General features: G+C 42.5%; 1 protein-coding gene across 2 annotated transcripts; it reads left to right on the top strand.

Annotated features, from left to right (window-relative positions):
• The first annotated feature begins 2,298 nt into the window (after window positions 1-2,298).
• zbtb7b (zinc finger and BTB domain containing 7B) lies at window positions 2,299-22,813 on the top strand. Of its 2 annotated transcripts, none has more exons than XM_017415264.3 (3): window positions 2,299-2,452; window positions 19,027-20,093; window positions 20,184-22,813. In XM_017415264.3, the coding sequence occupies exons 2-3, from the start codon at window positions 19,033-19,035 to the stop codon at window positions 20,821-20,823; spliced, it is 1,701 nt and encodes a 566-aa protein (XP_017270753.1). In that variant the 5' UTR covers window positions 2,299-2,452; window positions 19,027-19,032; the 3' UTR covers window positions 20,824-22,813. The 2 variants fall into 2 exon arrangements, with proteins under 2 accessions (XP_017270753.1, XP_037836130.1); XM_037980202.1 differs by lacking the exon at window positions 2,299-2,452 and adding an exon at window positions 16,526-16,871.
• The last annotated feature ends 1,340 nt before the right edge of the window (window positions 22,814-24,153 follow it).

The following is a 24,153-nucleotide window of genomic DNA, read 5'->3' as shown; positions in this document are numbered from 1 at the left end:
CCCTCCCTCACGCACATCACCTGGCTGCACATGCGCGCGGAGGACAGTCCAGTCAGGATCTACAGGGTTTAGCCTCTAAACGATCTGCCTCCAGTGGTCTGTTAATCATCATTATCATCATCACCCTCCCCATGGCGCACCCAGTGTTTTATTTTAATCCGTGTGTTACAATGGGCTGTAATGTTAGGCCTGTCTGGCTGCATCATGGGTGGGGAGTTACTGTCAAACCAGTGGGCTTGTGTGTGTGTGTGTGTGTGTGTGTGTCATTATAAAGGTACTGGATGTGTTGCTGACTCGCCCCTCCAACAGACCGGCCTGACAAGCTCAACTAGTTTGGGTTTGGTTTCCCCATCTTGGTCACAACTTGTTTGGTTAAATCTTTAGGCATTCGTGCAGGCGGCAGCGAGGGTTTCGTTGGCGGCTCGCCTCGCGGGGCGATCCTCTGGAGCAGGAAAGTCGTGAGCTGGTGTATTTGTCCCTATACCAGCCGCCACCATCGCCTGACTGGATGGCTCCTGTGCCCTCTCTCTCAGAAGGGCAGATTCAAGATGGCCGCCACAAACAGTCAACAAAAGTGGCTACAGTTCAGTCAGTTTTACAGCTTTTGAGCTGGAATTTGGTGTGACAGTAGCTGAGGCTCATCCTCATCACATAGTCTGTGTACTAACAGATCTCATAAGGTCTTTGTTTAAACTGTAAGAAAACAGTTGGGGCCAAACTTGTCTGTCTGTTAGCAAAATAGCTCATGAACCACCGGACGGATTTCAACGAAACTCTCAGAAAGTCATAATTGGACGTACATCTACAGCTGATTAACTTTTGGATTCGAGCCACCGCAGCTAATCGAAATTAGCAAACCCAAAAACGGCTACCACTGTCGATTTTTGCAGATATTGAGCTAAATTTTGGTGTGGTAGCGGCCGAGATGCTCCTCAGCGACACGGATTATGTGAGATATTTGTTTAAAAGTTTGGCATTAACTGTTGGGAGTCGAGCCTGTCTGTTAGTTAGCTGAATATCTCTTGAAACACTGAACAGGTTTGAATGAAATCTCGGAGAATAATCGCTGGATGAGCATCTACGACTGATTAACTTTTGGTGTCGGCCTGATTCAAGATGGCTGCCACAGCTCAGCAGCAGTAGCCGACACAAAAATGGCTGTAAAGCAAGTCAACGTTACGGATACTGAGCTCAGGTTTTGTTTGGTAGTAGCTGAGAGTGCTAACGAATTGCACAACAGATTACACATCTTGTGTAACATTATCTTTAAGATTTGACCACGAAGACTAAAAGTTTGTCGTTTTTGAAGATTAGATGGTTTCGGTTGAAAACTCTGACATGAAAGGCATCAGACGAGGAGTTTAAGGCCTTTAATTGTTTTATTTGTCCTCACCAGCCACCATCATCATGTGACTGGACATTCCCAGTGCTCTCTCTCCCTCTCTCTCTCTCAAACTGGGAGGGATTGGCGCTCATGGAAAAGCCATTATTGGGCATAAAACTCCTAAATTCCAGCTCTGTTTGCCCCGATTGTGTGTGAAATATAATTAGAGAGCTGTGTTTCATCGCTTTGTGCTGCTGCTGTCCCGACCTGACCTCCATCCTGCTTCGCTGTCTTCTTTGCGGCCTGCTTCTTGGATTTATTTTGCCTCCCGAACACAGTGGCTCTCAAAGATTGGGTCAGAACCCCAATGTGGGTCGTAAAACACCAAGCGGGGGGGGTCACTAGATAATCTCCAGATATCAATTTACAATCTAAAATGACTTCTCATGGCAGATTTTCACCATAATTGTTACATTGTGAATATTAAGATTGGTTATGTTGTCATTTTGTTGCAATCATTTTGTGGGTTAAGAGCTAAAAACGTTGGGGGCCACTTTTCTCACACATCATCTTGGATTTACATGGATTCTGCGGACACATGAGGGCTAATTCACTGACCTTCAGCTTTTTGTTGGTTTCTTAGAGAACCGGGGGAGTTTGCCCACATGCCAGAAAATTTGATGTTTAGTAACCGCGATTATCTCAGAGAGTTGTGCGCGTGGGCTTTCCCAAACTTGCTTGTTAATGGGCGACATCGATTCTAAAGACCTCCAAAGTAGGAAGTATTTGGTTTCTGTCTGTGTTTTACAAGAACCCTCTGATTAAAGTGATGCATCATATGATGGCGAGTGGGCGTGTGATTTTTTTTTTTTTATCCACGTACATCTTTAGCAAACCTTCGCATGTTTTGCAAAACGAAAATGAAACGAATTTCTCAGCTCGTAAGCGCTTTCAGAGTATTGGTTCTTCAGCCTCTTTGGGGTACTAGATAGATATGAAGTCCTGTCAGTTTGATTGAACTTGCTTTCATGTTCCCTCAGGTATCTGACCTCTGACTAAAGGACCAAAGAGGAGGGCGCAGGAAGCAAACACAAGTCACCCATCGTCTCTTGGGTGTATGGACTGGAGGTAAGGACTTTATATCATTTTAAAAGGCCCGAACATTACACCTCACCTATGAGCATCGGTTGCTTTGTCTCCTTGTTGAAAGAACTTTGCCATCTCAAAATATCAAAGCCTGTTATTGTTTAATGGGGCAAATGTGGAGTCAGAAGCTTCAAAATAACTTGGGGGAAAAAATTCCATAATGCCATGTTTCTGGGCTGCACTTGTTACGTGAGTTTAAAGACGGAAGTCGTAAATGGTAAAGCGGTGTAATGGTCGTTGAGGCTGTTTGTTTTGACATTATGTCCTTTAATTTGCTTACGATGTTCGTGTATTCCAACCAGTGAGATCTGGGTGGCAGGGCTCTGAGACAGAAGCTGTCAACTAGAGCTTTAAATAAAGCATCTTGCAGTAACCGAGGGCAAAGGTTTTATATGAGCTTGATAAAAAGCCAGGTTTTTATTCTTGTTGAAGTCCTTATTGTGCCCTTTTTTGGACAGAGGACATAATGAGTGACATAAGCTGCCAATCATGCGATAATTCCTAGAAGTTCTCTGAATGGCAGTGGGCTGTTTGTGATATTTGTCAATTTTATGCTTTTTAAAGGCAATGAACTAAACAGAAATAAAGTCAGTCCTTATATAATGTGTTAACAATGGCTGGAGACGACACTGACGGTGTGTTTTAAGGCGCTTCAGCACCTCCCGGCTCATTTTAGCTCCCGTCTCTCCAGAGCAACCCGGACTACTCTGACTGGTCAGCTGATTGGTCATAAATAAGGAAGCGGGAGGAAGCCGTTCACTCTTTGTTTTGGTTGAGCCAAACTATTTCAGCAGGTATTACACGAATATGTTACGTGGGGGTGTATAGATAAGGAACGAAAGAAAAACCTGGACTGCAATCAAAGTTTTTCAGGCGGGTCACTTACAGTAATTGGACTTTGGCCCCAAAGCACATTGAGTTTTCTTTAAAAAGACTTTCAGATCTTTTGAAGTGGGGTTCTGTGGAAAGATTATGAACATTTTGTATCTTACCCGTTGCAGTTCGCACTTTGATAGACGGCAGTTTGCAGAAATAGTTTAGTTCTGATCGGATTGACGGGCCAACACTGTTTTATTAACCCTCACATTGCACAATTTTTTTTTTACAGACTTTTGTATTTATTTGCAAGCAAAAACATTAACAGTATGTATTTTTTTTTTGTCTGCTGCAGCCTGCAGTACTTCCATTATATTCATGTAACATATTCATTATGTAATATTTTTTCTAGAATAGTCATATGACACAAAAGTGAGGGAATTTTGCATGAACCGCTGGTAAACTTTAGAGAATGGAGCTGTTTTTAAGATGGCAGCAGTCCACGCCAACAATCATGGCCTCACTCAGACTCGTCGTCAATCTGATCAGAATGAAAGTTTGTCCAAATTAAAGGGTTCACTATCTATCTATTCGCTATCTGCAACAAGTAAGATATTGTTTATAACTTTTCTGTAGAACTTCAAATATCCTTTTAAAATGGCTAAGCTTGATAATAGAAAAGACCCAAATTTAACAGAGTTTTTTGTGCAAATGGAGATGGTGCTGCGTACTTTGAAACCTTTCATTTCATCGACTCACAAAACTGTTTTTTAAAATAAAAACAAAACTCCAAGATGGAAGCTTAAACTCTCACCCCAACGTAACTATTTAGTGCGTTGTAAATAATAGTTTTTAATCGCAGCAAAAGTTGCGTGAGCAGAAAATCAGTTTAAAGATAAATGATGTTTCTCTCTTAGGTTTATTTTGTTTTTAAAGTAATGGTTTTGGGCCACGTTGGCGTAATTTTGATTGGATGCTGTTCACTGCTGCAGGCGGGTGTCAGAAATGGACGGTAAAGCTGAATCTTTGTGAACATTAAACCCCAGAAAAGAAATCTCGTCGTGTTTTATACGTTTATATTTCCCCTTTCTTGATTTTTACCGTAACAAATTGTCATCAAGTCATTCTAACATTTAAATACACTCCAGAATACAGACAGAAGTTGCTTTAATTCAAAGTTTAATAAATGTCGCTTTTTAAAATGACCTTTAAACTTTTTATTTTCCATCCAAACCAGACAGCATGCACGCATTACCACAAAAAAAAAAAACAACTTCTTCAATCAATCCCCATAAAACTACAAACAGGCTGAAAACCATTTGAAGTATTTATCAGATTTCAATAACTGGTTACAGTCAGAGCTTGACTCACTTCCCTGACACCAGCTGATCACACAGTTTACACCACAAACACTTCGTGGGGGCTAAACTTTGACGAGCTCCGGTCTTCACGAGGGTGTGTGTGTCCGGGGGGGCTGGAGCCCGTCGAAGATGTCCCCGTCCTTGGAACAAAATATGAGCTGAATAAAGTGGTCAAGCAGCTGAATATTTTATAGGCAACCTGGAAGTTAACTCCTCTGTGGTTTGTTGGCTGCCGTCGCTCCTATGGCTCCAACCGGCCTTTCAGGACGGCTCAGCAGAACCACCAGACTGATATTTAAAGATTATTGTTATTTCTAAGATAATGAAAATTAAAGAGGAGCTGTTATTTACAGTCATGTAGCTGCAGTAGGCTTCAGTCAGCTACCAAGGACGCACAAAAAGAAATGAAATTACAATGAAACGAACAATAAATTGCTTAAATTTGCAAATCTGCTTCAATATATTAAACTTGAAACCTTTAAATGTACTTTTTGGTGCATTATTGTATGATAAATAATACAGAAAACACAATTAATTTCCTAAATTAGGTCTTTCTGTCAAAGACAATTTGCGACCTTTAATACAACCTAAATGGTCCTAACCAAAATGTCGTAGTTTATAAAAATAAGCCAAAAATAACAAACATACCATAATGACTGAACCTTGCTGCAAAAGTCTTACAGAAACAACTGACAATAATGCGGTTTATGTATTAAAAATAAATTGTTTTGCCGACGTCAACAAGACCCCCACAAACCCTGTAAACTGTTCCAATATTAGGAGTATTTAATTACTTTTTTGCAAGTTTTTTTTAGTTTTTGCAGCACACCCCAACATGCAGATAACTTGTGCAGTGAAAATACAATAAATACATTATTATAATAAAGGTACTTTTGAAAAATTTATCAAAATCTTGATCTTTGCAGTTATAACAAGTCAAATACTTGTGTATTAGGTGCTAAACCTTTAGAAACCAAGCTGATATTGCATAAATTATATGTACTTGTGTACAATCCTGTCTTTATATGAGGTTAGAACATGAAACTTTAGTTTTACTTTTATTGTTTTTAACGTTAAAGTGTTTGCACGCATTCACTTGGAAAAAAGCCCCCCCAAAAAAACTCATGAAGGACTTTTGTTGTCTCTGTTTGATGCATTTGGGTTGGGTCGACCTAATCTATCAGGGCTGATTCATAGATTATGTTGCCCAACTTTAATTGAAACACAATTGCTTAACGTTGAGAGAAGAACGTGCAGCTCCGTGGAAATTCTTCTCATTTTTCAAAGTACCTTGTTCACGTTGATTTACCAAATTTGAGCAAAACTCTGTTTAGTCAATCAAGCGTGAGGGTTCAGCAGCTGTTTTTGTTTGTGTTTTTGGCCGTCTGTGGTGGGCAGACTTGTGTGACGGGTCACATGATCGTGGCTCCGACGCACTGGTGACAACCATGTGTCCGTGAACCGGTGGCTAAGGGGAAGTGACATTGAGTGGTCTGTCAGGCGAGGAGCACGGGCGCGCACACGCAGACACACGCACACACACACATGCAAACATACGTGCGCACGGTTCCAGGAAATGCTTTTAATTAGGGCATGTAAGCCCATATAAATTCCCCCTTTTCAGACTCGGGTCTTTCAGTTTCATACAGGCTGAACGAGTGGGAGGAAGGTGGGGAGGAACAGGTCGAATGGGGGAGGCAGAATGGGAGTCGAAAGCAATGTCTTTCTCTTCTTTCTTTCTTTCTTTCTTTTTTTGTGGGTTTTCGCCCCGATATTTGAAGTTGCCTCACCGTTTTTGATGTCTTATTTCATTTCTTGCGACACCAGTTATTCCAAGAAAGACTCCCGGGTCTTCCTCTGAATTGTATTGATGCACAAATAATGAGAAATTGCACCTCAGCAGTTCGACTGATGTGTCACCGTCTGCATGAAGGTCATCGTGGCTCTTTGGTGGTTTGATGTACTTACGCCCTCACCGTTAATCCACTGCAGGAATGAGACAAATCAGGATTTTTTAATTACTTTAATTAAAAAGAGAAAACATTTTTTTTTTATTTCACCATGTGCGTCGGTTGTTTCTTCACATTAACGCAGTAATGGCACGAGTGACTACACACAGTCCAGACTGCCGCTGTCGCTGAGTCTTGCCCCCACTCATTCTGTGTCAATAGAGGAAGTTATGTATCTGCCATTTCCTCTTTTCAGTCATGAGTTTCTGTAACATTTGACAGCCCTCCCTTGCTCTCGACCACCAGCCTCACGGCCCACGCCACCCAAGGGTTAACCAATCAGCAGGTGGCCGTGACTCCTCTTCTTGTAAAGCGCCAGAAAAAGAAAAGAGAATATAAAAAAAGAAAAGAAAAAAGAAACCAGCTTGAGGAAAAAACAAAAAAGCTACCGGCTGAAGGAGTGACAGTGATTCAGCTCTTCTAGTAACAGTGCAATTGTTTCTGTACACAGTGAGCGGGCGGTTATCATAAATAGGTACGGCGAGACAACACTTCAGGGAAAGTGAGAATAAACACCCAAACACCAGCAGGGAGTCATCGCTGCTGAAAGTGACCCCTTTCGGGTGCATCGATCAGATGGGGGAACTCCGGCAGCAGGCGGAGGCTTGGATTCCAGAGGGGCTCGACGTCGGCCATTTTGGAAAAAAATTACAAATCTAATCTGCTTTAAGATTTAAAAAATTAAAGGCCTTGTATTCCTTGAAGGAGTTGCTTCAGCACTCAGTGTGCAACTGGGATGACTCCCAGCTAATACCACATTAAAGTTTTAACTCAAGATCTGTAAAATCCATTTATGTTTTTTTGCTAAGGTTTATTAGCTGTGGCGGCCATCTTGAATGGGGTTGACACCAAAAGGTAATCAGTTGTAGACGTATGTCTGATGATTACCTTCAGATAGTTTCAATACATTCTGTCCTGTGGATCATGAGATATTTTGCTAACACAGGCACAGGCATTAATACACAGTAGTCTCCTGGGGTTCATGGCAGCAGGCGATAACAATTATTTATCTAAATATCGTGCAACTCAGACCGGTCTTTCTTTGCGATCTGTTACTTCTGGACCACTTTTTTTTTTTACATAAAATCCATTTTTATTTGTTTATCTAACTTCCAAACCAGGTGATATATCTTGTTCCCTTTTGCCCCGTTTTATTTCCTCACTCTTCTCCGTTTGAATGTAAAGCCTCCTCTTCTTTATTCCGACACGTAACGTGGACTCAAACCGGCCTGTCCTCTGATTTGTCCAGGAGTTGACACATTTTTTTTTTCTCCCCTCGCATCCCCTAATTGTTCACTTTTCTTTCTTTCTCTTTCGGAGACCGTTTGTTCCTCTGCATAATCTTCCTCTGAGCTTATTTTGCATGTTTTTATACTTTAATCTCACCATCTGCTCTAGTGGTCGGCCATCTTTACTGAGCACAGGAAGAGGAAACTGATCAGGATCAGTTCGTTTTTGCGACACTGCTGCCTGTTTCTGTTTGTGTCCAGTTCTTTTGCAAGATCTTCCTTTTTTTTTTTTAAAGTGGGAGGTTTATTTATGTAGGGCTGTGGAGAGCCTCCCAGTGATGTGGCAACTTTAAAATAAAGGACACTCATCCAGACGCAATTAAAATAGACAGAGGATTCCCGCAACTTATACTGTATTTTTCTGGGACGTTTCTTATTGGGGAAGGGGCAACAAGGAACTAAAGAAGTTGTATTTTTCAGCAAATCTTTTATAGAAAATGGCTTCTTTTTAATTCAAAATCTACTCAAAAATTCATATTCATTCAAATATTGTTTACATAATCTGATTAACGCCCACCTTTTTTAACCTTGCCTTGTTAAAAATCATCCCACCTACAGCGACGCCCACACAACCCTCACAAGAATCAACACTCATATGTTCACTTTGTGCAACAGGGGAGAAAAAGCACCTAAATAACTTTTTAGCTCATTTACTGAAGCTAATCTTTTAAAGCGTTTCAGTTCAGCCTGATTAATTTTGCGGCCACAGTTTGTTGGGTTGCACCGATGAACTGCAGCGAGTTTGTTTTTTGTTTTTACTTCTTTTTCAGAACTGATGAAGAGATTAAAAACGCCAACAGGAGCAGAATGTGTAGTCAGACATGGTTTATTATTAATAATATTCAACTAAATCATGAAAATTTGACAAAAACAAAAAATTGTGCAGAACTTTTCTAAACTTCTTCTAAATAAATTGTCGAGGATTTAAAAAAGTAACAACTTTATCCTGGAGTGGAAAAAAAAAAATCCAACTGAATATTTTTCTTGTTACTTGTTTACCATCGTGACATTAATAGAAAAAAAATAAATAAAAAAATTGTTGTGATCCACGACTGAAGGATTTTTGTGGGTCTGGGGGGTAAATTTAGCAGACAGCAATGGCTTTGAATGCAATGATCACCCGCCGCTGAAAGGCAAAAGGGGAAAATGGCAGCGAATATTTTCTTGCCTGTCTGGTAGCAAAATATCTCACAAACGACCGACAGCCGGACAAATTATGATGATTCAGAATTAGAGAAAATAATCCCTGGATGCTCGTCTACAGCTAATCAGTCCCTCCAGGATTTCGCGGGCATTTTTTGTGATTGTTGCGAGCTAAAATGCCTGATTTCGCTGGGCATTTTCCTAAAAGTTGCAATGAAAAGTTGCATTTTTTTTTATTACTAAAATCAATAAAAAAACATAACTTTTAATATATAAACCAAAAATACTTACTAGTTTTGTAAGATAATTGCCAACAAACATTGACATTCTCAAAAGGTGCTTTATTTGAGAACTTTGATAGCTTATAAACTGACATTCATGACCATTTCNGTACTTTACTAGTACAATTAACTTCTTCCACGTGGCCTTTTTTGTGATTCTAGACTTCCTTTAGCCAAGGACACACACACACACACACACACACTCTCCTGCAGCTGGGGAGGAAACTGGTTTGGGACCGCAGTGAAGTTAGTTTTAAGTTGGATATTGGATTTTTGCGCTCTGCGGAGTTAGCGGCGTCTAGCTCACGGCTGACCCGAAACAGGAACGCTAATGTCAGTCAGCCGTTCTCTGCCGGCACCTTCTCTCACGCGCGGTGGTTCACTTAGGGACGGCTAAGTCAGCCGTGAGCTAGACGCCGCTAACTCCGAGGAGCGCGAATATCCAATATCCAACTTAAAACTAACTTCACTGCGGTGTTTTGCTGAAATCTTTTTGGGCAATGTGAAGCATTAGCGCACATTTTCGCTTCGGTCGCTGCTCCTGCGTGCTCCCGGCATTCTGATGTTAACAGGATGTGACGTCACACCACACAAACCCACAAAGAAGACACTAGACCGCAGAAACGGTGGAGAATCACCTTAGAAACAATAAATATGGGGTTAAAGTTGCGGGAAAGTTGCGGTGTTTTGGGCAAAGTTGCAAAAAGTTGCTTGATTTTGCATTAATAGTTGCGATCGCAACATCGCGAAATCCTGGAGAGTCTGGCTAATTAACTGTTGAACTCAACTCGATTCAAGATGGCCACCACAGCTAACTCGCTTGGCTCAACGCAACTCTGGTAACTTTGTAGGCATTGAGCTCAAATTTGGCGTGGCAGTAGCTAAGAGTCATCCCCAACACGCAAGATCAAGATTTGACCAAAGCGCCTGAAACTTCGTCGTTTCTCAACATGAGATGATCTTAGTTTGGCATTGAGGTTGGTCTGCATTCCTTTGAGCATTGCTATAAGCTTTTAAAAGATGTTTATTTAGTATGAAAATCTATGAGCTTAGCACAGTTTTCAAGCACTGAAAAAAAAGTTACATTTTTACCTGCAAGATAATCATGTAAATATGAAAAGCTTGCACTAAATGTGACTTTATGTGAAAGAATAAAAAGTTGACATTTGGAATATGACTTTGTGTTTCTCTGATTTCACTTCTGTACTTTTTTTTTTTTTTTCTGTTCATACCACAGACCGACTTGCTCAGACGCCCCCGCTGAATTACAGAAAATAACCCTTTAAATTACTCATGTTTGACTGTAACGCGGCTCAGACACGTTCTCGTCGACTCTCCGTTTTCTCTCACTCCCTTTCTCTCTCTTCACACTTGCTGTCGGAGTGTCGAAGAAAAAAAAAAAAAAAAAAAAATCAGAGCGTAGCGAGTGTCGTTCGCCTACACACCTTGATGCTCCACACAGCTGTGGGGAGCCGAGGGGGAGAAACTGCTGACCAGATAAGGAGGTAGAAGAAGAAGGGGGGGGGGCGCAGAAAGTTAGGTGTGAAAGTACGCCGTCAGCACGCTCTCTCTCCCTCTCTCTCTTTTGCACATCTGTGCTTGTTCTCCATGTAATGGTGAAACTCCCTTCTGGTGATGCTAATGATAGAGACGATGGCTGCTACCACATCTCTCTCCTTCAGACATCTGTGCACCCACACACACACACACACACACACACACACACACCTGCAAGGACTCTTTCTACTTCCTGTGGCTGCGTGCATGTGTTCACCTCCTGCTCGATTGTTCTGTTTACCTTCATGTCACGGCTCCTCTCCCCTCTTCTCTCTCTCTCTTTCTGTCTCTGTCTGTCTGTCTCCCCCCTTTTCCTCCCCAACCCACCCCCCACCCCCCCTTTTGTAACTCAACTCTGTCGACTCTTGTTTCACGTCGCGTTGCTAACACAGATTGTTCGAGGCCGGGACTAGATTTTCCTGTCTTCACCTCCCCTCTTCTCGGCTTTATCTCTTAGAGTATCTCTACACCCACTCCCCATTCTCACACTCATGTGTTTCTCCTCCCCCGTACACTCTCCTTATTTTTGAGTTTTCTAAGAATATGTGTGTGTTTTTTTTAGAGTACGTGCCTCCCTCACGCTCCCAATCGTTGTCTCATCTCAAATCTCAGACCATTTTCCTCTTTCCAACCTCAGATTGATTTCCTTTCCTGCTTCTGCTCCCTCAGTCTTCGAGCAGAATCGTTACTGTACACCAATTTAAAAAAAATTTTTAAAATAAGAACAGTGAATATGATTACGTAGGTAAAGGGTTTTAGAGCTATACTTAGTCAGTTTCAGTGCAGCCAGATAAAAACTTTCCAACACAAAAAGTAGATTTAATTTGAATACTTGTGGACTTTTAGCAGGTCTTTTTAATTTTTCTGCGTAAACCAATGGGGAAGTAATTGACTGGAATAAACTTTTTAAAAGCAGCAGTTTTTAATTTGTTTAATATATCTGCTATTTCAACAAAGCGACGCACAGAAAACAACAACAAATGACAATGGCCGCCTAGAAAGTAAGAATTACGGATCATTTATCTACATTGGCTGATCGGAAGCAATCAGTGAAGCACTTCATGATGTTAAAAACCACAACCTCTGCAAAGAAAAATGAAAGATGTTAATTTGATTATTTAATTGAGGTTTTTTTTTAAAGCTTTGACAGTGTGATCTAGAGGTCATGGGTTCTCAGTTGCTCATTTTTAGAAATCAGGGCAGTCGATGTTCGACGTGCGGCACTTTTTTTTTGGACAGTTTGCATTTTCCATTCAACAAAATTTAAACATAGCTGGATAAACTGTATAAACATGTATTTAACAACAAATAGAAGAACTCTGACACTGAAAAAAATTATATATTGAAGAGCATTCTCGCCTAAAAAAAACTAAATTGTGGGCTACAGCGAGCTGCTGCTTCATCCTCATTGCCTAATTGGTTGAGTTTGCACAGGCATACTTCTATAAATATGTAATATATACAAATATTACTCTTTTATGACGTGTGCTGTAGACCTTTTGCCCAAGTCCTCCTTGCAAATGAGATCCTGAATGCAGTGGGGTTTTAAATTTGGTTAAATAAAGGATAAATAAATTTTAAAAAGTGGCAATTAGTCGACTAAATTTGTCAGATTTTGATTTGAAGGGGGCATCACAAATTTGAATATTTTATGTGCATTTTATTTAACTTCTTTGTAAATTAGATTGCTAGTAAATCTTGTCCTAAACTCTAATCTTTTATCCACAAAATCTGTTCTTGCCATATTATTATTTTAGGTTGTTTCCCTCGAAAAAGTTTAGATTCGGCCAATTTCAGAGACCTTTGCTGGCCGTGTGCTGCATTAACTGCAGGTTAGAGGTTGGCTGGTGTTAAAGGACGGAGCATATACGTGCACCCAAATGTCTTGCCCCGTGTGCTGATAAGCTGATAATCCTGCAGTAGATTCGCAGTGGTGTCCAGGTCTGGCATGCAAACTGGCTGCTGCAGCTCGCAGCAGAGTGTTGTGGTGTGGGAGGGCGAGGGGGATAAGGGCCTCCGCTCTGCCAGCCAAATGAATAATGTAATGTGTTTCTGGAACTAAGACCACACCGTGCGCATGCGTCCAACTTCACACACACACACTGCGATGCCCCAGTTACGGTAAGGACGGAGGAGGGCCTGGCTGCAGGGGCTTTCTTGAGAAAATAATCTCAAATAAACAAATAAATAAATAAATATTGAGTAACATCCACTTAGTGGACTTCTCTCTTTTTTTTTTTTTTTTTTCGAAAGAGTCCTCTTTAGTCTTGCTGTAGGGTGCAGCCATCGTAATTATCACAATGCCGTCTCAAGTCTTGTCTTTGGCAAATTCAAATGGCGATTCAAATTCTCCCTGGTCGGTCTGTTTTTATATCTCCTGGTGGGATGCAAATGTGCAGCCAGGAGGGAGCTGACGGGCCTCGCGGCAGGTGGAGTTTGTGTTTTATCGCCGGGGACAGAGGCGAGCTGCGTCCCTCCGGTTTGTAGAAAGAGCTCCGAGTCTTTTGTGGAACGGTTGTTAAACGTGGAGGCTGCTTTGGTTAAAGTGCCGCACCGGGCTGAGGTTTGGCAGCCGCGTGTGCGCCCACCGTCGCTTCTCATCCCCCGGTTTCCTCCTTCCTCCCCAACCACTGCTCTTCCTCGCTGAAGGTGTCCCAGTACTCCACTCACTACCCCCTCCAAACAAGTGAGGTGCAAAGTTTTTGCCTTTAAGCATTTCATTTGGTTCTGTTGCACAGAGAGGAGAAGGGTTATGAGGAAGACGAGTGTGTTGGAGGTATGAGCTTAAATCTTAATTTCCATTTGCTGCTTTGCTGCTTGTCTTTTCTTTTTTTTTCTTTTTTTTTTTGGAGGGAGGGGGGGGACAGTGGATGTTTAACATCATGATTTGTCATGCTGTGGTTCGGAATAACGTACAAGGCACAGGCTTTTATCTGTTTGAAGCAAATGTGTGTGAGTCACTGTTTGTTTCATTTACTGTTCAGGACAGACAACGAAAACTCCCATTTTACATCTTTTTTTTTTTTAAATCAGGGCTGGTTTATAATCAAACTCGGCTGCTTTAAAGACACGTTTAACTTCTGCAAAATGAACTCAGCTTTAAAAGTCCCACTCACAGACAATTCATTTACAGTTACAACTTTTTTATGTGTCTAAAAATAACCCTTCTTTTCTTTTTTTTTTAGTCATGTTAGGAGAGCTTTCTAAGCACATTACCCATTGCAGACACACACATTTATATTTGTCGCACACACACACACATGAACGAACAGCTGCTATGGAAAACGTCTGACGTCAGAATTCATTGCTCCTTCTCTTAGCCACAGTTTTGTGTGAAAAGTCATATTTTCCCCCCTTGGTGCCGGAGCCCGATATAATTGAGGTGGACTGGGAAAACTCACAGCCTTTAATGGAAAATAAGAGCCGTAAAAATAACACAAACGGCTCTAGCTGCAGTTGAACACACACTCGCAGTGACATTTCAGCATACATACGATGGACAGGATGGATTTGGGTGTGCAGGTTTCTGCAGCTGTCACCTTCGTGGCCTCCACACCGACTCTCTGAATTGGAGGAGAGGTGATTTATGGGGATTTTTAAGTTTCCATTTCCTCATGAGTAAATTCAAAAATCCACATCAGATGCTGCCCGGGACGTTTGATTCTTCGCCTGTTTTTATTTGAATAGACTGGCATGAAAGCCGACGTCAGTCCGGGGCTCGCTTGCAAGCCCAAAACGAGATCATTTGCAATTTTTCGACCTTCTTGAGCGGTTCTTCCTCTAAAGAAACACAAATCTACTCGTTAAGAGAGGAAGAGCATGCACATAACGAAAGCAAGGGATGAGGAAACCGTAGAGTTGCAGAGGTGATTAGTTCCTCCACCGTCGACAAAAGAGTGGGAGGTGAGAGCAAATAAAAAAAAAAGAGAGATATGAGAGATAATTGTTGGAACCGCACCATTGAAACATCTGTAATGCACAGAAATAACTGAATCTGAAGCAAGATTAAATCAGTCATAAACCTAAAGACATAAGGTCAAATCGGGTATTAACTGTCGAAGCTGCTGAGGCCTATAAAAAACAAAAAATAAAGGGTGGTAATTTCAATATTTTAAATTCTGTTTGTTTACAAGACAAAGTGTGTTTGCAGTATCTTCCTGTGGGATGTTTTGAACGTAGTTACAATGTGTTGCAAGATACAGCAGCTCGTGCAGACATGTCCTTGGTAAGCACCAGAAAACAGAAACAAAGTGACAGCAAAGGGGAAGAAGGGGGGATTTGTTCAGAGTCGTCATAATGTTTCAGTATTAAGTGACTCACAGGCAGGGAGAAAACTGATGGGAATCATTCTGCATGATTTTCCAACACGTCGTATGTTCTAAGGAATATGTCTAAAATAAGCTGAACCTCTAACCACCCATGATGCTTCTTTTTTTTTTTTTTTTTTCTCTCCCCTGTGCCGGAAACTTAAAGTGCATTGTTACGCGCTCCTTCTAAAACCCCCTTTGTGATTTGTTTTTCTGAACCACTTTTAGGTTTTCGGCAGCGTTTTTTTTTTTTTATGACGGACATTTTAGATTCCTTTACCCTCTTGTGCGTTCATGCAGATAATATTTGGGAAAGATTTCAACTAATAGTCATGCTAAGTCTGCTTTGTTATCATGTCTGCCTGCAGCGGGACACAATGTACACATGCAAGGTCAAGTCAAGTATTTACTCTTTGCCCCACAGAAACGGAGGCAGTCAGACTCCATTTTTTCCACATATGATTATTTTTTTATCTATAAAATTAAACATATCTGATAAGTATTAATTTAGCGTTTGTTTTCTAATAAGCATCTCTTAAATTTGATCAAATCTGTTAAAAAAAAAAAGACCTGTTGAACAGTTTAAGGGCACGATGACCTCTTTAAATGAGCTCTGAGATGCTCTGTTTGGAATGATAAGACGAAAAATGCCAACAAATCCTCGCATTTTCTAGCCTAAAAATAGTCCAGCTATTAAAATGATTTCTATCAAAATAGTTGCTGCTCAAAAAGTACCTCACGTCCGTGTGTTGGCCTCTTCTTTGCTCCTGTAGCATCGAGTAGAAGAGCTAACCCTGATGGGCATGCTTCGGCTTGAAAAATAGCAGTAAATATTTGTTATAGACGCTGTGGTGTTATTCTGTGACGAGCGGTGCGCTTCAGAGGAAGAGCTTTTTTTGCACCAGTTTGTCTCAGAGGTGCAGCGTACTACAGTTTAACTCATATTGCTCCTACCTGGGTGTTTGAATTGGGGTGTAAATGACTCATAGTGACAATATGATTTTTGTTCTTACATGCCTATTCAACTTTGACATTCTTTGAAGAGCATATTGACCAAAAAAGAAAAAAAAAGTTATTTTTTGTGTGTTTAGTTCGTATGTGCAGGTTTCCTTCCTGCTGAATGTGCGTGGTCCCAAACCTGAGTTTAGAAATCAGCCACGGTTCTGCTGTAACGTTAGCTTCACTGGTACCTGTTGTCCCGTTGGGTACCCTCTGATGAAGACGAAGGATCTCTTGTTTATCGGAAAGTGTTCGGAAAAAAGGGCCGTTGAGTTTTGGAGAAAGGGGCCGCGTAGGCGACGTTCGGGGGGAGGGGTATCTCAGAATCTCTGAGCCTTCGTCACCGTGCACCCTCTTTTTGACAATACAGGAAGGAGACTAAATGGTAGAACGTTTGAGAGAGGCAGACATCCTGAAGGATGAACGCTTAACGCCCGACTTCTGACGACGAGATCAGACCGCTTTGACGTGCACATCTGAGGGTCGAGGGGAACAGGAAAGAAGACGGGTGGTTTCTGAAAGACGGCGAAGAAGGAAAGAGAGGGAGAAGACAAGCAAAGAGTGGAAAAAAAAAAAATGGATACCACGAGAAAGTCGCCGCCTCGTCTCCAGTTGAGCGTGCCCATGAAGATGGGAAAGGTAGGATTGAGATTTTTGGCCTTTGGGTGAGACGACATGTCATCCTCACCTGAGCGGGGGGGAAATCTCGACACGTCTTTAAGGATCTCGACGTTCCCATTAAAGTATCGACTGAGAACAAATATTTGTTTTTACATTCTGATCTTCAGGGTGGAGTTCCTTTTTTGTTTTTGTTTTTTTTTTCCTTGAGCGGGCCGTCGATTAGTTCGTCAGAAGCTGGAACGAACAATGGTGGGTGGGGGGAGCCACACGGGCTGACATGTACATGTGTGCATGTGTTCAGTGTGTATGTGTGTGTCGCTGTACCTGTGCATGTGTGCTTTGCAGGGTGTGTTTTGGAGCAGGTTCGTCTGGTGGATGTGCTGTTGTCGCGCTGAGCCCTCTGGGCACCGTGCGAACGCTGTTATTGGACGGCCGGGGGGGCTGCCAGTTGCTATGGGAGGGAGATAAAGAGCAGGGAGGGGTGGAGGGGTGGAGGATGAGTTGTTTGTGGAAAATCTGGTCTGCTCAGGTGTGTGGGAGATATTGTCGACCAGGTATAATGTGGACAGGGTGAAGCGCGTGCTTAGGGATCCAAAGAAGGAAGTTGCTGGGTCTTATTACTGTCAGGCCCTTTTTAAGAAGGAAATAAACTCATTGTCCTCGCTCGGCTTTAGAACAAGATTTTACTGTCAACCCACTGCTGACGCTGCTTGGTGAGAGGCCTTTTGCAGTTTTACACATTAGAGAGGCGGACATTATTTCAGGCCTCATAATGGTTCTGATTCTTCTCTTGCCGTTTTTTTTTTTTCCTTCCTCATTCTTTTCACTGGTACTCCCCCTTTCACCCACTCCGCTCTGTCACTTCCTCTCTGTCCCTCACTTGCTTTTTTCTTCCCTCTCTTCTTCCTCCGTCAGCGGCGTCCTTCTCCAGGTATTTGACATCAGCTGGCTAATGCCAACTGAATTAACCTACTGCCCCTTTGGATACAGCCCCGACGGGCCCTCTGCCCCCTTCCACATCAGCATCATTATCATTATCTTTTACATCTGCCTCGACAGCTACTTCTACTTTTTCTCGCTGTGATGCTTCACCTCGGCCCCGGCCTCAACCCCCACCCTCTGTGTCATTGGTGGAAATCGCCTTCCTCCTGATTTCGTAACCTGGATGGAAAATGCAGGAGGATCATGGGGGAGAGTGGTTGTTAAGCCTTTTTAAATTGTCCCTCACGTGAAGGAGAGCTCCTCATGTCAGTCACGCTACTGAAGGTTTACCTTTAGACCAGTTAAGTGCTGCGTAATCTTCTACCCTTAGAAGCTGCAAGGACATAACGATGGTATATCTGTTTCATTGAACAGGATGCAACATGCATCAACATTCGCTTGTCCAACTAAATCTGGTTTTCTTATATGTGGCTCAGAGAGGTTTGGATAAGTCTGTTTCTGTTGCAGAGTCTTTCTGTCAGTCCACGGCAAAAGCACTTTGAGAGCTCAGAGTAGAGAGGTCTTATACAGCTACCAAAACTACCAGAAGGTCCTTTAAGTTGTCTTCAGGTGCAAGTTGTCAACACTCAAACTGAGTGATACAAAAACCCTATTACAATAAATCATTTATGATCCCGTATATCCGTCCTCCTGGACAGGTACCCACTGGCACCCTCACAACGAGGTTGCACATAAAACAAATGATCAAACTGTCTCCGAACCCAAATAAAACTTGTCTCTTGGAGCCATGTCCAGTGCTGTCTTTATTACCTGACTGGAAAAGTAAACACTTTAAGTGATTAACGATGATTTATGACGGGAGGCCTTCATTGTGCTGTAAAATATGCCTTGGTAGAATTCAAAATCCATTCCACAGGCTTTATCTTTCCTCAGCTCTCGTTGTTTATGGGATTGTCTGAGTGCTAAGATGATATTGACGAGGAGTCAGGGTGTTCTCTCTCAGATAGAGGAAAGATAGTGATGCTCCTCAGGGTTTGTGCCTCCGTCGTGTAACTCCAGCAGTATCCGCAAAATCCTTGCTGCTACAGGATTATTAATGAGAAGTTTATTTCCTGACGATTCCAAATTACAGATTTCTTTGTACAAATTTCTAGAGTTTATCGTCAGTGTTAGTCATTTTCTCTACCATCAGCTCTTATCTCAGGTTTGACCTTTCTTTTCTGTGATGCAGGTGGCGATGTCTCCAGGAGAGGACGGTCTGATTGGGATCCCCTTCCCGGAGCACAGCAACGAGCTCTTGTCCCACCTCAATGACCAGAGGAGGACAGGACTCCTGTGTGACCTCACCCTTACCTCCCGCGGGGCTCGTTACCCAACGCACCGCTCCGTCATGGCTGCCGTCAGTCTCTACTTCCGCCGCCTGTTCGGAGCGGAGGAAGGGGGCGGCGAGGGCGGCGGAGGCTTCAGCGTTTGCCAACTGGACTGCGTGGCGCCCGACGCCCTGGATGCCCTGCTGGAGTTCGCCTACACTGCCACGCTGACGATTCCCAGCTCCGCCATGAGGGATGTGCTGCGAGGAGCTCAGCTTCTGGGCATCCAGTGTGTGGCCGACGCCTGCAGGGACATCCTCGGGGAGACGGCGGAGGCCGAGGGGGAGACAGCAGAGGAGCAGAGGCCCCAACAAACGGCTAGCGAGAAAATGGTGGCGACGAAGAGCGGTGTGGAGAGGGGGTCGAGGAGAAAAGACAAAAACAAGGTAAAAAAAATCCGGTCGCATCACAACAACTTCTCCACGCTGAACACGCTGCCGGCCTCTCCCGCCTCGCACCTCTCAGCCACGTCTGAAATCCACCGGTCCCTGCCCCCCACCCAGCCCCCGAGCCCCGAGCAGGAGGAGCTTCACATCCAGCCGGGGCAGAACGGGGATCCGAGGCCAATCAGAGAGCCGGGGATAGGAGCCACACTAAACGGAGGGCTCGTTCACTGGTCGCAAGATCTCCCTCGTATCGCCCACCCGCCCCCCGTCAAGAGTAACAAGCTGCCCGAGGACGACAAGGCGGAGGGTTCAGGCAATGATGTGATGCTGATGGGCAGCAGCTCCGGCTCTACCTCTGTGGCAGATCGAGGCGCAGCCACATCCGTAGCAGGAGGGGGAAGGAAGAGGAAGTCCCAGACCCCCCAGCAGTGTCCGGTCTGTCAGAAAATCATTCACGGAGCAGGAAAGCTGCCGCGCCACATGAGGACACACACTGGAGAGAAACCCTTCCAGTGCTCCGCTTGTGGAGTTCGCTTTACACGGTATGGAAGCAAATATCTAACTTTTCAACAAGTGTTTTTTTTTTATGTGCATTGTCTTATTTCAGCTCTTTTCATTTTCTTTTTTTATAGCAATGATAAGTTGAAGATCCACATGAGGAAACACACAGGCGAGCGCCCGTACACGTGCCCCCACTGCTCCGCTCGGTTTCTCCACTCGTACGACCTCAAAAACCACCTGTCGCTGCACAGCGGGGCGCGGCCCTTCGAGTGCCCGCTCTGCCACAAGGCCTTCGCCCGAGAGGACCACCTCCAGCGCCACCGCAAGGGTCACAGCTGCCTGGAGCTGCGCACGCGCCGCCCCAGACGCGGGCCCGAGCTGGTGGAGGACGGCGTCGGGGACGGCGGCAGGAGCAAGCAATCCAGTCCCCTGTCCTTCCAGGCGCACCCCTCCGTGTTCCACCCCCGTTCGTTGCTGGAAGGCGGCGGCGGCGGCGGCGGCAGCGTAGTACCCGGAGGCGGCCTCCCAGTGATATTCCCGGGAGACATCGAGCGGGAGAGGGAGCGCTCACTCGCCCTCCAGGCTCTGGCCCAGCTCGGGCCTCACAAGTTGACCAACTACCAGGATTTTTTCCTCCGTGGGCTGCTGGGAGGCAGAGAGATGGAGGCAGAGGATCCAGGAAGAGCCCGTTCGCCGGCTCTGCAGCGCGACAGATGGGCGGACGAACCGGAAGAGGAAATTGGAGAGGAAGAAGCGGAAGAGGGGGAATAATATATATATAAAAAAAGACTATACATATGTGGTAAAATATCCACAGAAAAAAAAAATACAAATAAATATATAATTAACTCAGGTGGCTGGACTAATGATCTGCTGCTCCCATACAAAGAGCACTTAAAAACTAAATGTTTCAAAATTTAAAAAAAAAAAAGATTAAAAAAACAGGAAAACGGGTTTTCTGATATCTTAAATGTTGGTCTTCTGGTTTTTGACGTTTGTCTTTTTTTTTGTTTGCCGTTTTTAAGTACTTTAAGTTTGAGCTCTCTCTAAAGATTTGATTCAGTTTATTTTTATTTCCTTGCCGGCCTGCAAAAAACTGGGATGCTTTTCACTATGCAAACTAAAGTCCAGGGCTGCAGCATGGACGGATACTTCCTATCGCCTCGATCTCAGTGAGGTTTGTGTGCCCACTGTCCTCTGGTGCTCATCAGTGGAAATGCAGTCAAGTGATTCAAACTTGTGTTTAAAGCAATAATCTTAAAATATGTTTTTGTTCGATTTGGTGTTTAAACCAAAGGTATGATTGTTTTGTTTTTTTATTTCTAACAGAAGAGGAGGGAGGTGAATTGTAGCCAATGTTGGATTCGAAGAGGAGATTCTTCCCAACTTTTCTTCTTTTTTTTTTTTTTTTTTTTTAATTTTTTCTTTTTGAAAGCCATGAGAAAGACTTCCAGTGTCTGAGAGCCATAAAGCTCCGCTGTAAATGCCTGACCAAAAAGAGACGAAGTCTGGGGTCGACGAGTTGATGCTGATTAATGTTAAAGACTGTTTTTCTTTTCTCCTTTCTTAGAAGCTGTGGACTTCAGTCTTCCGACGCGCTCGTTTGGGTTCTTAAAAGACAAAGTGTGTGACAAGATGTAGGGATTACTAAAACAACAAGCCTGCGTCTGTGTATTTATTTATTTATTTGTATTTATTATGGCTCTTCTGCTTTTTTTTTCCTCTTTTATTTTCTTTTTTTCTTTTTGGTGTTGAGACCAAATCCAGAGTTGAACCCAGATCACAATCCGCTCTGTCGAAAACTTACAAGAAACTGCTTTGCACTAAAGCTCTTTGCTCTCTCTGTATACCTGAACGCCTTTTTTAATTTAAGTTAATTTTTTTTATTTTAATTTGCAGATTGATTGTCTTCTTTTGGCCATTTTCCCTCCCCCTCCTACCTACGCATTCTTTGCACATTTTACCCACCAGGTTCTGCAGTAACACGGGCACATTCCTTAACTTCAGGTTGGTGAGAACGAAACAAAGACGCCGGGGTGTAAAAACCTTTTCGAACTGGAACACAAAGAAATGACTTTTCTGCATCTCGGCAGTTCTTGTAGATTTTCTGTGACTAAAGTGGAGGAGGGGGGGCATTATGTTTCGAGTTTATTCGCATCTAAACCAAAAAACCTTTTTAACCTTGCCCTGCTTTGTTGACTTTTGCTTCTTGGAATCCATGTAGCAGGCTCGTCTCTCCTGGCCTTGTGTGCACAATCGTCTTTGTCGTTTCCTAGATCTCCTTTTTTTATTTCCAGTTTATTTGCACTAAGAGATTTGAGAGCTCCAAGCTTTTTTCGTTTTTCTGGTCTAACTTTCAGTAACCCTGTCCATTATCTGTCTCGTTACCATTTAAAATTGTGATTAAATAGACGATACTCTTCTGTAAAGTCATGTTCGACCATCGGCACATTAGCAGAGTTAGAGTCGTATATATATATATATATATATATATATTAGTGATAAAGTTGCCTTAGGTTTTTGTTTCTGCTGCAACTATTCTCAGGAAATCTTGAGCAATGCACTAAGTGACTATACAAAAAAAATAAAAAAAATATGTAAATGGGAAGAAACCGGTGCTGTAGGGGTGACTAATACTCTTCATGCAAGTGTAATTCCAGTAGTTTGAAAATATATTAGATTTTATAGATTTTTTTTTTTGTATTCCAAAAAACAAACAAACAAAAAAAAAAAAAAAACCAAATGAAGGAAACCTCCGTGCAAATAACAGTAATGAAAGTAAACTACTGGTTTTGTTGGAACCTGTCTTACTGGAAAAGCAGTGCGACGGTTGGTCCCGTGCGTGAAGGGTGTTGGTGCTCCCACTCAGAAACTTTGTGGATGAATGCTGGTTACCTGATGTCAGCTGTGACGAGTGTTTCTACGTGATGCTGTTTGTTTTTTGGNGGGGGGGCTTTGGGGGTACCGGTCTGAGTAGAGGCCGCGCGATCAGGGATGCATTTTTCTTTTTGTCTTTCAGTTTTTAGAGGACCTTCTCAGAGACGCAAATTCATTTTCCAATGATTTGTTTCAGCTGATGTAAAAAAAAAGATGATAATTATAATAAAAGATATCTAAGCTTGTTTTTTGTTTTTTTTTTTGCTTGATTTTTTTCGTTTAACTGACTCTTGAAGGACTTTAGAGTTGATATCTTGAGACCTACTTTAAAACGAATTAATATTTTTAAACATAAAACTCTTTATAAGGAAGTGCTAAGTTGTGAACAAAAAAGTGGGACATCTTACAGGTACTTCTGCCCTCTGCTGGACACATTTTGCAGCTGCTCCTATCCCTCCCTTTAGTGGGATTCCTTTGCTAATGTTTCATATCAAACCACAATAAGTTAATTGGAATAAAATAAACTCTCCCTCTTTTATTGCTCAACCTGTAGATTCACGTTAATATAAACTATTGTTTGTTCTTAGAAGTATTTAAAACGGTAGTTTGATCTTTTAAAAGGTTATAAACAATATCTTATCTGTTGTAGATAGCTATTTGAATGAACTCAGTTTGGAGAAATTAACTCTGATCAGATCAGCAAGCGAACGGCTAATTCAAGTTTGGCAAAGACTAAAGTAAAATAAAAAAAAAGTAAAAAGACTAAAGTAAAAATACTAAAGTATTTTAAAACATCATTTACATGTAATTCTGTGAATATTTATAGTAGTTCGCTGCAGCACTTCGAGTACAACCTGGAGAACCACCAGTAAGAATATTATAATATTTCTTCTGGAATAATCGTTTCATGCAAAATCGGCGGCGATGTGAAAGTTTATAAAAAGTCGCTCACATGAACCACGTTGAAATATTTGAGATTGAAGTTATTTTTGCAACGTCAGTAATCCACTTTGGCCCTGGCCTCACTCGGGCCAGCCGTTAGCTCGTCAATCTGTTCAGAATTAAACCGTTTCTCCAAACCGTGGTCGTTTAAAAAGCTATCTACAGCAGGTAAGATATTGATTATACATGTCCACAAAAACTTACTTCAACCACTATTAACTTACTTTAAGTGTCCCAGAGGAAAGAGCATTAAATACACTTTAAGTTTTTGAATATTACACT

The sequence above is a fragment of the Kryptolebias marmoratus genome, linkage group LG16 (genome assembly GCF_001649575.2).
Source record: "Kryptolebias marmoratus isolate JLee-2015 linkage group LG16, ASM164957v2, whole genome shotgun sequence".
Lineage (NCBI taxonomy): Eukaryota > Metazoa > Chordata > Actinopteri > Cyprinodontiformes > Rivulidae > Kryptolebias > Kryptolebias marmoratus.
This window is presented reverse-complemented; position numbering and strand designations above follow the sequence as displayed.

Coding starts and splice junctions, on each gene's coding strand:
- zbtb7b (XM_037980202.1), top strand. CDS start 16,809: ATGGATACCACGAGAAAGTCGCCGCCTCGTCTCCAGTTGAGCGTGCCC. Junction 16,872..19,026: donor TGCCCATGAAGATGGGAAAG/GTAGGATTGAGA, acceptor TCTGTGATGCAG/GTGGCGATGTCTCCAGGAGA. Junction 20,094..20,183: donor TGTGGAGTTCGCTTTACACG/GTATGGAAGCAA, acceptor CTTTTTTTATAG/CAATGATAAGTTGAAGATCC.